Source organism: Eulemur rufifrons, chromosome 2, assembly GCF_041146395.1.
Source record: "Eulemur rufifrons isolate Redbay chromosome 2, OSU_ERuf_1, whole genome shotgun sequence".
Taxonomy (NCBI): Eukaryota; Metazoa; Chordata; class Mammalia; order Primates; family Lemuridae; genus Eulemur; species Eulemur rufifrons.
In genome coordinates, this window is record NC_090984.1 from 101037750 (window position 1) to 101051905 (window position 14156).

Genomic DNA, 14156 nt, shown 5'->3' on the forward strand with positions numbered 1-14156 from the left:
CCCCTCCCCATTACCCAATAGGCATGCTCGGGGGCGGGGCCTCCGCGGATTCAGCCCTCCGCCCCGTTCTCCCGCTTCCCGAGGCCCAGGCGGTGGAGTGGGATAAGGGCGACGCGAGGGGAGGAGCTTGTGGAGGAAGATGGCGGCCGCCTGGGGGTTGTCCCTAAAGGCTGCGGCCCTGAGAGCGATCACCCCCTGGCCGAGGGGCAGGTACCAAGGCTAGAAGGGCACCTGGGAGTGGTGTTAGGTTCTGCGCCTCCAGGACAACGGGGAAACTAAGGCCCGCGGGGAGGTGAGGGTTTGGTGTGAGGCGGTCCAGATGGGGGTCTCCTGGTTTGGCGTGAGGCTGTCCAGGTGAGCATCGCCAGGTCCCCCTCTGCTCCTGGACTCACGTTTCTCCCTTGCGTGGCAGGCTTCTCGCGTCCTCCCTGGGAAATAAGGCGAGTCGGGAAGCGTCATCCTCCAGCCCCGAGGCAGGCGAAGGGCAGATCCGCCTCACGGACAGCTGCGTCCAGGTAGGAGGCAGGAGGCAAGGCGGCGGTACCCAGGCGACCTCCCCTTCGTCCACCCTTTTAACTCCCATTACCCGGCAATCTTGATCCCCCTTCCTGCATTTCAGAGGCTTCTGGAAATCACCGAAGGGTCAGAATTCCTCAGGCTGCAGGTGGAAGGAGGTGGATGCTCCGGATTCCAATACAGATTTTCACTGGATACAGTTATCAACCCCGACGACAGGCAAGGAGGAAGGGGTGGGTCCTCAGAAGATGTACGGTAGCGATAAAAGTGTCTCCAGTTTCTGGTGCACTTTTGTTCTAAGTTCTAAAGGGTTTTGCTAAGGATGATTAACATCGCTCTTCTCACACAGTGAGGATGCAGTAAAGATTTGTTATCTTGATTCAAAATAATTAAGTTATAAGAGGAAAATTGGCCTGTATAAGTCTATAGGGTAGTAGATAGAGAGTCACACTGGACTAGATTCCAGGCCTAAGTCCCTAAACATTCCCCAGTATTCATTCCACTGAATCTTTTTGCCCCAAAGAAAATCAGCACCTGTTAGAGGTGATAAGGAATGGTCGCTTTGTACTTCAGAAAACAGAGGATGTACACCTCTGGGCTCAGAGTGTGTCGGGTTTTTTGGTGTTTGTGATATTCATTAATGCCTTCTTCTTGTGTTTTCAGGGTATTTGAACAGGGTGGGGCAAGAGTGGTGGTTGACTCTGATAGCTTGGCCTTCGTGAAAGGAGCTCAGGTGGACTTCAGCCAAGAACTGATCCGAAGCTCATTTCAAGTGTTGAACAATCCTCAAGCACAGCAAGGCTGCTCCTGTGGGTCATCCTTCTCTGTTAAACTTTGATGTGACCATAAGTGACTCTGAGATTGCCACCAGTTGTACCAATTTGAGGAAACTGGGATTAGCACAATTCTAGAGGTTTCCTTCTAATCATGTCCCTCTCTCAATTTTATTTCCCTCAGTCCAGGAGTATTTCGTTTTGCCACTATTATTTTCAGACGTGAAGCTTTACTCTTGGCTTAATTGTCCATCCCTCCCTCTGACTGCCAATGCTAAGGCCAAGCCTCCAGATGCTGTTACCTCAGATTTAATCACTGGTTGAAACTTAGTATAATTTATAGAGCCTCCAAGGCTCCAAAATTTGGAGTTACTTCTACGGCCTTCAGAGCTGCTTATACACATGTGTATAGTTGTGTATAAAAGCTTCATTTTAAAGAAAGTCCTTACTGTGTTTTGGATCAGGGTTACAGATTGGGTTGCTTGAACACCAGTTACTAGAGAGTGAGAAAAACAAATGAAATGTTCTCTCTTGCATTTCACCCTGCCTGAATGTGCCACTTGACTTATCTTTATTTATTTATTTTTTTCTCCTATGTCACACTATTAATTATTCAAACGTTCATGGGTCAGAACACTGAATATAGACATAGCCTCTCTTCTCTCTGCCACCTAATGACACAAATGTGACACAACAGCAGCATCTGCAAGGCTTCTAGGGGAAGTTTTCTTTATCTCCCATGCAGCCCATTCTCCACTTCCCATTTGACAGGGCAGATACATTTTATTCTCATACTCATGGATCTGCAATGAAACCAAGAGCCCATTACCCAGAAATCTTAGACCAAACTCTCATTGATATATGAATTATCTGAAAAATAGCCTAACTACTCCATACTCATAAAAACATTTCAAGATTCTGTGACAATTCAGTGACTGAATCTTTTTAGGATATGTTGCTTCACCTACCTTGTGGTATAAAATGTGTCTGGTTTCATGCGTAGCAGGAAGCAGTCCCTTTGTTGGTATAGATAATAGATACTTGGGAACTTTTCTAAGATTGGGTTACTAAATGTAATGCAGAATACTTAGTTAAATTTAAATTTCAGGTAAACAGTGCTCGCTTCAGCAGCACATATACTAAAATTGGAACGATACAGAGAAGATTAGCATGGCCCCTGCACAAGGATGACACACAAATAAATAAATAAAATAAAAAAATTAAAAAAATAAAAAAATAAATAAATTTCAGGTAAACAACAAATACTTTTTAGTATAGTATGTCTCATGTAATATTTGGGACATAGCTATACTAAAACACTTATTGTTTATCTGAAGTTCAAATTTAACTGGGCATCCTGTATTTTTATTTGCTAAACCTGGCAACCCTACTTTAGGGTCATCAAAAGCTTTTTAAACCACCACAAGTTCCAATGAATTAAAGTACTTGTTTAGGTATGGCACTTAAATAGGCTACAGAGCTTGATATACTGGGATCCCAGTAATGTATGGACAGATAAAGAAGAAAAAAAATCTACCACCATCACCACAACAAATGATTTATTTTTTGTTTTTGTCTTTTTGTTTTGTTTTTGTTTTGAGACAAGGTCTCATTCTGTTGCCCAGGCTAGAGTGCAGTGGTGTTATCATAGTTCACAGCAACCTCAAACTCCTGAGCTCAAGCGATTCTCCTGCCTCAGCCTCCTGAGTAGCTGGGACTAGACTACAGGTGCACACCACCACGCCTGGCTAATTTTTCTATTTTTTGTAGAGACGGGTCTTCTTGCTCAGGCTGGTCTCTAACTCTTGGCCTCAAGTGATCCTCCCACCTCAGCCTTCCTAAGTACTAGGATTACAGGCATGAGCCATTATGCCCAGCCACAAATGATTTAATACTAATGTTGGAGAAACCACAGTCAAGTTGATTCTATACGAGTTATCAGTTAAATCTATCTTTTGCTTGGAAGCCTACAAATTTGTTACAGTAAACATTTGCATTTCTGGACTGGTTTGGAATTAAGGTCATTTAGTAAGAGAATTTACCATTAAAAAATGGAAATAGTTTAGAAACACAAAGTATCTGAGGGAGAAGCTTACTTACATTTTCAATGTAGGAAAACCTAGGACTTAGAGAAAACAAACCTACTATGTGATTAGAAGAGAGAAGGGGACATTCAGAAACCTGAGCAGATTTCTTAGCTTCCATGGAAGGAGGCAGAAAGCACACCATGGAAGCATGTGTGTACACACATTTCGAAGACCCAAAGTTGCTGCCAATATCTGGGCCTATTGAGATTTTCAGTTCAGGCTACTTAAATCCTTTCATGCTCCTTAAAAAGAGATTTTGCTACATTTTAAATGTTAGAATCTATTCTTCCAGAATACTTTTGTGGCTTATTTATTGATTTGGTGGTTTTAAAACTCCTGCTGAGCACAAGCAGAATAGCTTTAGTTGTTAAATAAATAAATCATTAAATTGCAGTGATGAACTAGGCAGAAACAGGGTCCCTTAGCATGCAGAAGCCTGTATGTACGCTTACTGTTAATGGGAGAATTGGAATTTTGTGTTTCAAAAAAGGTGGATTTGGGGAAAATCACTTCATTTCACACAAGAAAGCTTCATGGTGAAACCAGAAGTGGTAACAAGAAGTCTCCATTGGAGGGAGATGATTTAAGAACACAAGGCATGGGGGAATAATGGCACCAAGAGAACACAGCAGTTTGCTTGGAATACACAGAATGCATTGTAAAGTGGGTTTAAAATCTGCAGGCCTTTTCTGACCAGATACCTTCTTCCTGGTGGCCCATAAAAGCCAGTCGTCATTTTCACAATTTTTGCTCACTGTGTACATTTATTTAGGAAAACCATACTCTTCCTGTATCAACTAGAAGATCTTTTACCTTCCCATTACTTTCAAGGGAAGGTTGTCAAAGTCTTATTTGTTACAGACTTGGCGTTTAGCTTTTTATTCATGCCACTGCCCAGGGCATCACACAAGAACCAAAGGCAAGTGATCCCCGAATCTGCTTTATGCTGTGCATCAGCTTTATGTTGGTTCAAAGAGGGGGCCTGTTAGTCCATGTCCAGATCTTACTGTGGTATCTCACTTCAGTCATGCGATGGTAGTGACTAGTGGTGTATGAGCTATATGTGTCCCGCCCACCCTTAGTTTCTTTGTCTGGGAATATTGACTGATTACAAGGGATTCGGAGAAAACCAGTTCAGAAGTAAGAGATTAGGAAGGACTACTAAAGTAGGTGTCCAGGAAAATACTCTTCTTTCTCTAACTTCCTATGAGAATTGACCCTTGTTCTTTTGTCTTTTGTTCTTGAAACTCCTGGCCTCTAGCGATCCTCTGCCTTGGTCTCCCGAAGTGCTGGGATTACAGGTGTGAGCCACCTCACCCAGCCTCTTGTCTTTTGTTATAAGGCCTTAGTGTGCAGGGCCGACATTTGGCAGGAGCAACCTGGTATAGCGAGGTGGGCAGCACTGATCATGGTGGTATAGCTCTCCCTTGAACTCTGGCCCCGAGCTGATGTGCAGCTGGCCTTGGGCAGCGCCTAGCACTGACTTCTGCATGTTTGTCTGAAAGGCAGGAAACTCCTCTACTTTGGTATCTAGCATTCATGTTTATGACTGCTCTTTAAAAATCCCTGTTTGTCATTCTTTCTCCATAAAAATGCCATAGGGCTACCTAACAGAAATTTGCTTTAAGAAATTTTGAAATAATTATCACCTGGCTTTAACTGTGAATTATAGTCAGATAAGTATATAAAGAGAGGGAGCATTTAAGCAGTCTGTGACCAGCAGCTGTATTTAAAAATATTTTATTTTTTTAAGTAGATAATACATATGGTACAAAATTCAGAAAGATACAAAAAGAGATGCAGTGAAAAATCTCCCAATCCTGTACCTATCCATCCTGTCACCCTCCCCACAAACTACCTTTGTTTCCAAGAATTTATCCCACAGATAAACTCTCATAAATATCATGTGAAATAACATGTGCACAAGAATATTTTTGACAGCATTATTTATAATAGCAAAAGATAGGAAACAATGCAAATGTCTGTCAATGAGGGATGGATTAAATAAATTATGGTTTATCCAGTCAGTGGAATAGAATACAGCTATAAAAGGGAATGAGGGAGCTTTATTTGCAAGTATAAAGTGAAAAAAGCAAAGTGTAGAACAGCATGCATAGGGTGCTCTTTGTGTTTTTAATAAAGGAAATTATGTGTATATGTATGCAATATCTCTGGAAGGACAGGTAGGAAGGTGAGGGTGGGAGGGCTGGGGGAGCACTGGGATTAGTATTTAAGAAGGTCCCGTGCCTGCAGTGTATATTTGGGGAATGGTAAGAAATTCTCTGAATGGTGGGATGTAAGGCAGCGTGGCCAGGATGAGGTTAGCAGATAACCACTTCTTTTCCCCTTTCTGTAGACAAATAGCAGCGTATGTGGCATGCTGTTACACAACCTCCCTTTCCCCCTCAATCTATTCTGGATATTTTTCTTTTCAAGGCATTTAAAGCTACTTTTTTTTAGGGTCCCATAAAAATTGTTTCTAATCTATTTCTAATCTGCTATTACAAATAACGCTGTAATAAAAAACCTCTTGCATATGTTATTTCGCATGTGGTGAAAGTATATCTGAAGGTTAAATTCCTAGAAGTGCAATTACTAGATCAAAGGGTTAGTGCTTTTATAATTTTGAAAGACATTGCCGTATTGTCCTCTTCAGAGGTTGTACCAATGTATACTCCCATCAGCTATTACGACAGTGCCTGTTTCTCCCAATGCTTGCCAACTAGGAGTCTTCACAAATGTTTTGATCTTTGCCAGTCTGACAATTTAAAAAAGTATCTCAGGGTGGTTTTAAGTTGTATTTCTTTTATTATGAAAGAAAGAATATTTTCATATGTTTAAGGGCCATTTATTTTTGTCTGCTGAAAACATCTCAACCAGTATAGTGATCTAGAGCAAATTATTCAAGCTTTCTGTGTCTCAATTTCTTCACCTATAAATTGGGAATAAAAATGGTAGATAAGATTATTGGATAATTAAGTGAAATTTATGTACCATACTCAACACAGTGGCACAAAGCAAGCATTCAATAAGTTATGTGATGGCTGACAATCAGAGAGCAGGTAGGACAGGACAGATTAAATTAAGAAAGTTGCATTCATTTCCACATCTCCAGTCACATGGAGCCTTGTTCATTGACATTGCCATTCATCAGAGAAATGCAAAGTTGGAGCTTTCCTTGTCTTTTCATAGTAAAGAACCTTTTCCCATTGGAACCCAATCGTAGGCTATCGGCAGAACTGACCAGGAGACGGTAGGCACAGCCTCATCTCTAATATTTAGACTTAGGCAACATGGTAAAGAAATTTGATCTAATCTGAAATAAAAACAAGAACAGAAGAGCCCAGATGTACATTTCTTTATTCCACCATGGTTCTGAACTCCCAGCTAGCCTGGGCTGGAGTGAGTTTCTGCGTGTAAACTCAGAGGGATGCCTGCCGCCCATCATCTGAAGGGAAGGAGGGCAGGGGCTTCTGAGTAGAGGGGAGAAACAACATTGGAAATCTGGCTTCCTCTGAACAAGACCACACCAGAAAATAGACCTTTTTAATTTTTGCACATCAAACTGGTCCTTACAAAAGGAGAGCCCAGAAGAGGTGTGTTTCCTGTAAGAAGCAGGATGTATGTAATAATGTTCTGTGGAGACGGGTGTCCTATCTTGTGGCAGTCCTTGCTGCTGGTGCACAGGGGCTACCACTGGGTGGATTTTGAATGTTAATTTACCAAAAGCTACTTAATATTTTCTTTAGACTTGTATAAAGCCTTGGCTCCCCCTTTCTTATCAACTCCACGTATTTTTCGAATTGCCCTCTTGCTGCTTTCTCAGGCTCTTTGTTCCTCTTCATTTGTGCCTCTTACACTCAACAAGCTACTACCAGTCATGCCTCTCTGAGTGAGGGGATCTTCTGCCACTCCCTGGGGCCAGAGAACCGGCTACAGGATGGAGATGTGGCACAATTAGGCCCCAGACCAGACTGGCTGAGTGGTGGTGATGGTTCTTGGGAGGGGGCATTGGAGTCAGTCTCCAAGCTCCCCCGAACCCTTTCTTGCTCCACAGATTCTGAAGGACACTCCCAGGGCAGATGTAGCCTCTGTCCCAGTTGTGGAATCATCAAGATGATGGGTGGATCATGGCTGGAAAGGGGTGCCTGCAGTGTGAGGCCACAGGGCCTGGCACATTTGCACAGCTCGAGGGGGTGGGCGAGGGCCATCCTTTGGTTAGCATCCCATAGCAAGGCCAGGACAGGTGGTGGACTGGGCCTCCTGGCCAGTGGCTGAAGCATGAAAGCGATTGGTGGTATTTGAGCCAAGCAAGGGCACGGAGGCAGTGATGGAAGCTCACAGCCAGGGGCTAAGCTGGGCGAGATGAAGGCAGGCAAGGCTGAGCCTCTGGCCTGATGTCGTCGTGGTGTCTTCCCAGCTAGGAAAGCATCCTCAAGGCCCCGGCCTGTGGCTGGAGGCCATTTCCAGGTAGCTGCCCACACGGACCCCTCACTGCTACTTCTTGGCGGTGCAGTGTGGGGGGCCTGCCTCAGCCACGTAACCTGGGGAGCAGTGGCAGCGGTAGGAGCCCTCTGTGTTCTCGCAGTAACCGTGAGCACAGAGCACAGCAGGCCCATTCAGGTCCTCACACTCATTCACATCTAGGAGGGAGGGAAGGAGGAGAGAGCTCTAGGCATCCCAAGTTACCTTTGGCCTGCGGCCTCCGCCCCCTCTGGTCACTAAGTTGTGGCCCCTGCCCTGCAGTGGAATCCTAGGTGTGACAGCCAGAGGCTGAAGTCCCTTCTCAGAACCAAGCAAATCAAGGACACAAAGCAGAGGGCGGTGAGCTCATACTGTGCCCAAGGCCGTGCTCTCTTGTCCCTGCCTCTCTGTTGTCTAGCAGGCTCCATGGAAGGGGCTCTCCAAGCACAGCATGAGACCGTTCTTTGGAGCTCCTCACCCCCGGCCTGACGCAGACGGCGCACTAGGGGGCAGCAGAGGACTGTCCGGCCACCGTGCGTTCGGCGCCGTGCGGGCAGGCGGCCGGTCTGCTCCGTCAGGATTGAGACTTACCCACGCAGGCCATGTGGGCCGCATCCAGCTGGAAGCCCTCAAAGCAGTCGCAGGTGTAGCCCTCCCGCACGCGCACGCAGCGCCCGTTCTCACAGCCGTTCAGGACGCCGCACTCCTCCGCCTGCAGCCCTTCGAAGGCGGCTGGGGGCTCTGCTGGGGGAGTCAGAGCGAGAGGGAAGCTGAGGCCTGTGCCGGGACCCCAGCCTCTCCAGCGCTGGGACGCTCACCTCCGGCACAAAGAGTTGCCCCTATTGAACTCTGGGGATGGGGTGGGGAGGGTCGTAAACAGCAAGATGCTAGAACAAAAGGAATAGTCTTTAAAAAAATAACTATGTGCCATTTGAGGTAGGGGAGAAGCAGGACAGAGCACTTTAAATGAGGGCTCCTGAGCGGCTGGGTGTTTCTATGTAGTTCTGAGGCTTGGGGGGTGTGGGTGGGAGGTGCTTTGTTTAAATCTTTACATCGTTTTTTTGGGGGGGGGATTGGCAGCAGAGGGGCCGCATTCAACACAAAGCAGAACTTCTGCCTGATCTGCCTAACCCTCTTCTCTCTCTGGGCACCCTCCACCCCGTGAAGCAGGCCCTGTGCCACGGGCGGTGTGGTTTAATCAGCCCGCGGTGGTGGCTGTGCCTGTGGGGGTGCCGTGTCCACAGCACAGGTGCCAGGCCTGACTTCCCCATTAGAATCCAAGCCTGAGTGCTGGGATCGTCACCATTCACAAACCGAGTCACCACAGCGGGCTTTAAGTCATTAGAAATCCATAATTCCTATTTCAGGGCAAAGTTTGAATGCTGGGCCTCCTCGGAGCAGGTTATTCTGCGTCCTGTATGTGGTGTGGAGGGAGAGAAACGGACCCGAGTGAACCCGCTCTCTCGCCCACAGCTCCCACAGGGAAGCTTGTGACAGCGTCCTGTACCTCTTCGTGTCCCTGTGCTAGTTCATCACAGGGAGTTGTTAGGCTCTGACCCCAGCATATGGAATTGTCTCTGGAGTGACCCATGAGCCGGGATATCTGGCTTGGTTCATCTCTCCCCGCCCCTGTCCTCACCCTGCAGCCCTGTGACTGGCAGGCAGAGGAGGTGGAAGTGAAACAGCCTCAGTGCCCACCTCTTCCCCATTTTTGCAGCAACACAGACCTGGATGGTTGGCCACGTAGTGGGGCTGGAGGTCTGAGGGCTGCAAAGGAGACTCAAGGACCGGCGTGTGGTCCCCTGGGTAGCTGGCCGTGTTGGGGAAGGGGGACTCAGGGACGGTGTCCTCAGGGCCCAGGTAGTTGTAGAAGGGGGCCCCATCTGGGCCATAGAGGCTGTAGTGCAGGTCGTCGGGCCCAGGGCCATACTCATAGCCTGGCCGGAAGTGGACCCCGGCCTCCCGCTCTGCCTCAATCCGGGCCACGTTGCACAACTGAGCGTAGACCTCTGTCAGGAGGGAGAGAGGCAGTGGGTTACAACTCCTGCTAGCTAAAGGGGACCAGCGTCCTCGGGAGTTCCCAACAGCCTTCCTCTCCCCAGCCCTCCCCTGCACTACGTTGTCCCCAGACAACAGGGACGGACGACAAGGCCACTGCTCTGACTGCCCTGCTCCTTTCCAGCTCCCCCCTTCCAAGGTGAGGGCATCCCCCTCCCAGGTGCCAGGCCCAGCCCTGCAGGTGTCTCCCCCACGCTCCCCCTCACCAGAGCTCCTCGGAGGGCACAGAGCACACTGCTGGCTCCAGGCCTCGCCGTCTTGGCAGCAGCATTCCGTGTAGGTGGTGCGGTGGCTGTGCAGGGGGTCGCTGCACACGTCATTGGTGACTTTTTTCCAGCAGACGTCCATGTGGATGTCGTGGTCAGGGAGGTCCTCTGGTGGCACACGGCATGGGGGCACGTGAGCCCCCAAGCCCAGATGCCCTCCCCCGCCGCTGCCCCGCCACCCAGGCCCACTCACCCGCACTCCCGGTGCCGTTCACGCAGCGCTGCTGGCTGAGGTCCAGGGTGAGTGGGGGGCTACAGAAGCAGTGGAAGGAGCCCTCCGTGTTCACACACTCGCCTTTCTCACAGACCATGTCCTGGCACTCGTCGTGATCTGTGGTGGCAGGAAAGGGGGGGCAGTGCCGAGACCACCTGGCCACTGGCTGCCCTCAGGGAAGGGGGTTCTCCTGTAACTGACAATGCAGAGGTAGCCCCCTGCCTCCTCCTCCCCAACCCAGCGCAGCCTGGGAGGCCCCTCCCCGGGACAGCTTTCCAACAGGTGTCTGGGGACAATCCCTGACAGCCCAGAGCTCCCCCCTCAGACCTGCCTGCTGCAGCGGGCATCCTCCCAGGAAGGGGCACTCCCAGCAAGAATGGGACTGGCCGGGGGGCCTGGGGCTGGGGAGGGGCCGCGTGTGTCCTCACCCTCACACTTCCTGCGGGAGGCATTGTAGTGGTAGCCAGGATTGCACAGGCAGACGTAGCCGGGCACCGTGTTGAGGCACTGGCCGTTGGGGCAGAGACCAGGCCCGAACATCCCACACTCGTCGGCATCTGCGGGAGGGCAGAGCTGAGGTGAGGGGAAGGTGAGAGGCAGCATGAGGCAGTACTCAAGGCGAGGGACTCCAAAGCCAGACTGGGTTGAATCCCAGCTCTGCCATTTACTAGTTGGGTGGCTTTGGGCAAGTTGCTGAAGTTCTCCTCGCCTCAGTTTCCTACATACTGCTTAACCTTCTGCAGCTGTTAGGAGGATTAAAAGGTATTAAGGCCGGGTGTGGTGGCTCACGCCTGTAATCCTAGCACTCTGGGAGGCCGAGGTGGGCGGATCGTTTGAGCTCAGGAGTTCGAGACCAGCCTGAGCAAGAGCGAGACCCCATCTCTACTAAAAATAGAAAGAAATTATATGGACAGCTAAAAATATATATAGAAAAAATTAGCCGGGCATGGTGGTGCATGCCTGTAGTCCCAGCTACTCGGGAGGCTGAGACAGAAGGATCCCTTGAGCTCAGGAGTTTGAGGTTGCTGTGAGCTAGGCTGACGCCACGGCACTCACTCTAGCCTGGGCAACAGAGTGAGACTCTGTCTCAAAAAAAAAAAAAAAAGGTATTAATACACGTAAGGTGCTCAAAATAGTGCTGGCACATAGCAAGCACTCAAGGAAAACTACTTCTGTTTCTATCATTTCCTTCTCAGGACGAGGGCACCGAGGGGCTCAATACCTGGGCCACCCCGATGTGAGTATGGGTTCCCCAAAGTTTCTGACTTCATAAGTGGGGCCAGGGAGACAAGCAGCTGCCTCTGACCTCTAGGGCAGTACTCTCTGCTCTGTTCCTGTGCCACGGATGGCTGGGGGCGGGGTTAGTCAAGGCATCGTGGTTTGTTCCTGGAGGGTGCAGCCGTGGGGGAGCGGGGAAAGTGAGGCCAGGGTCATGTGGACACTCCAAGAGGAGCTTGGGTCAGAACTTCCAGCTAAAACTCTGCAGGGAGCCAGCCCTGGGACAGGAAAGATGGAAGCAACCTGGGAGGCCCGGGCTGGGTGCAGGACTCCTCAAGGGGCCTCCTGGAGGACCAGGCCAGGGCCCGCTCAGGTGAACGGGGTGTGGAGGGACGGTGCGGAGGAGGGTTACCTGTGTACATGGTCTGTCCAAACGTCCAGGCTCCTTCCACAGGGACGTAGCCTTTACCACTAGGGCAGATCTCACTGAATTCAACTGTGTAGAGAGGTGTCCGAGCTCAGAGAGGGAAAGGCTCTGCCCCCTTCCTCTCACCCCTTCTTTCAGTGTCACGCTGCAGAGCTGACCCTAAGAGGAACTGGGACCTTGGGGCCTTACCTGAGTCCTCTGAGGGGCAGAGGTCACAGGCATCTCCCCAGCTGGCGCCCTGGGTGCAGCAGCACTCGGCCTGCGTGGTGTTCCGGCCCAGGATGCTGGAGCAGGGCGGGTGGCCGTCCTGCCTGGAGTAGCATTCCATGCGGAGGGGCCCTGGGGCGTGGTCCCCTGTCGGGGCCTCAGGCATACTCTGACCTGTGTGTGGTAGATGCCCCGTACTATTACCCATTCATGACCCTCTGAGATACCCCAGCCCTTGAACTTATTTCTCAAATTTAACATTTATATAGCACTTTGCAGTATGCAAAATGCTGTTACCTGTGTCACCTCACTTGATGCTCTAACCCCTACGAAGTGGGCATTATTATCATCCATCATCATCTCCCTTTTACAGAGGAAGAAACTGAGGCTTAGAGAAGCTAGGTGCCTCGCCACAGCCACGTCGCTGTTAAGTGGCAAAGCAGGGATTTGGCCCCAGTTCCTCTGGTGCCAAAGCTCTTCCGGTACAGCACCTGCCTTCCTCCCCGGCAGCGGGTGCCCCGTCCCTGGCGCACCACACGGCAGTCCTCCGACCCCTTCTTCTGCCTCACAGCTACCGCCCCTTCCACCTGCCTCGTTCTCAGTCCCCTTGCTTTCCAAGTCGGTGCAGGCCCGCTGAGTCCTGGGCCACCCTGGGTGAGAGGCTGAACCCAGCAGCTCTGGGGTGGAGTGGGAAGTGGAAAGGCTGGTTTAGCTCAGCTTCAAGTCCTCTCTCATCCAGAAGATTCCCGGGAATTGGATGGATTCAAGGTCCCTCTAAGGCTCAATCTGAGGTCCCTGGGGTCACCCTAAGTCAGTGTCAGGGTTCAAGAACCTCCTCTAGGGTCATCACAGCCCTGCAGCCTTTTGGACATTGCCTGGCCTGGAGCAGACCCCTCGGCCTCCGCGCTCCATTCCCAGCCTCACCTGCCCTGCCCCTGGCCCGGCCCAGTCTCCCTCCCAGCAGCTAGAGGCTAGGGGAGCAGATGTGCTCTGTAAGCCTGAGAGCCTTCATGGACAATGACAAGAGGGAAAGGAGGTCCTTGCAGTCTCCCGGGCCTCACCTGCAGCCCCCCGTGGGCGGCAGCGCCCCTCCTGTGCGTCATATTCCTCAAGGTCGCTGGCGCAGAGGCACAGGAAGGAGCCCTCCACATTCTCACAGAGCGCGGCCCCGCACACCGCCAGCATGAGCTCACACTCGTTCACATCTGCCGGGCATGAGGACAGGCTAGTGGGTGGGAAGAGGCGGTCCATGCCTCTGCCCCGTCTCCAGCCCACTCCCGCCAAAGAAACAGGCTAGGCCTTGGGGGAAGGAGTGAAAGTGGGTATGAATTAGCAGGAAGGAGGAACAGATGGACAGATGGCGTGGGAAGGAAGAGAGAAGGAGAGGAGTGGCAGAAAAGGGTCACAAAAGTCACAAAGAGGAAGGGTTACCCCTCTGTGCACGTTCTAAAACCTCGTGCCTCATGGGGCCCCGGGGGCCGTAGAGCAGGTGGCACCTTCCCTACTGTGCTTGCTCCCCTGCTGGCAGGGCTAGGCATGTTCCCCCACCAGCCCCACAGGGTGCCTGCTGCAGGGGGGCTTGAAACCTCCCTCTTTCTTGAAGCCTCCCTTGTCTGTGCTATGGGGACCTAGGGTGGAGCCATGCAACCAGGACTATTTCAGGAGGGGCCCCTAGGGCCTTCCCTTCCCTTCCCTGGCCCAGACCTTGGGTCACCCAAAGGCTTCTCACCCACACAGTCCCAGCCTGAGGGCGAGATCTCGAAGCCCTGGTCACAGAGGCAGCGGAAGGAGCCATCGGTGTTTTCACAGAAGCCGTGGCTCCCACACATGGTGTCGTTGGCACACTCGTCTACGTCTGTGGGACAGGAGGGACCATTGCAGAGGGTGTGTATGTGCAAGCATGCCTGCTCCCTCTCTCCCTCTCTC

General features: G+C 50.6%; 2 protein-coding genes and 2 non-coding genes across 5 annotated transcripts in view; 2 read left to right on the forward strand and 2 right to left on the reverse strand.

Moving 5' to 3' along the window:
• The first annotated feature begins 128 nt into the window (after positions 1 to 128).
• On the forward strand, positions 129 to 2203 carry ISCA2 (iron-sulfur cluster assembly 2). 2 transcript variants are annotated; one of them, XM_069465116.1, is made up of 4 exons: positions 129 to 210; positions 413 to 515; positions 620 to 735; positions 1180 to 2203. In XM_069465116.1, the coding sequence occupies exons 1-4, from the start codon at positions 140 to 142 to the stop codon at positions 1352 to 1354; spliced, it is 465 nt and encodes a 154-aa protein (XP_069321217.1). In that variant the 5' UTR covers positions 129 to 139; the 3' UTR covers positions 1355 to 2203. The 2 variants fall into 2 exon arrangements, with proteins under 2 accessions (XP_069321217.1, XP_069321218.1); XM_069465117.1 differs by having other exon boundaries at positions 620 to 749; positions 1180 to 1296.
• Positions 1883 to 2014, reverse strand: LOC138381204 (small nucleolar RNA SNORA17). Its single transcript, XR_011233115.1, has one exon. It is a non-coding gene; the product is annotated as a small nucleolar RNA SNORA17 (small nucleolar RNA).
• A 201-nt stretch (positions 2204 to 2404) lies between the features above and the next one.
• LOC138381006 (U6 spliceosomal RNA) lies at positions 2405 to 2511 on the forward strand. The gene has a single exon (XR_011232963.1). It is a non-coding gene; the product is annotated as a U6 spliceosomal RNA (small nuclear RNA).
• Positions 2512 to 7806: 5295 nt separating this feature from the next.
• The window catches only part of LTBP2 (latent transforming growth factor beta binding protein 2), a 94112-nt gene continuing 87762 nt past the window's right edge, over positions 7807 to 14156 (reverse strand). The window contains exons 29-38 of the mRNA XM_069465118.1: positions 13960 to 14085; positions 13292 to 13435; positions 12213 to 12404; positions 12009 to 12092; positions 10807 to 10935; positions 10358 to 10495; positions 10105 to 10272; positions 9568 to 9849; positions 8432 to 8581; positions 7807 to 8019 (exon numbers count right to left, since the gene is read on the reverse strand). Of these exons, the coding sequence (XP_069321219.1) occupies positions 7874 to 8019; positions 8432 to 8581; positions 9568 to 9849; positions 10105 to 10272; positions 10358 to 10495; positions 10807 to 10935; positions 12009 to 12092; positions 12213 to 12404; positions 13292 to 13435; positions 13960 to 14085 (1559 nt within the window). The 3' untranslated portion in view covers positions 7807 to 7873. The remainder of the gene's footprint in view (positions 8020 to 8431; positions 8582 to 9567; positions 9850 to 10104; positions 10273 to 10357; positions 10496 to 10806; positions 10936 to 12008; positions 12093 to 12212; positions 12405 to 13291; positions 13436 to 13959; positions 14086 to 14156) is intronic.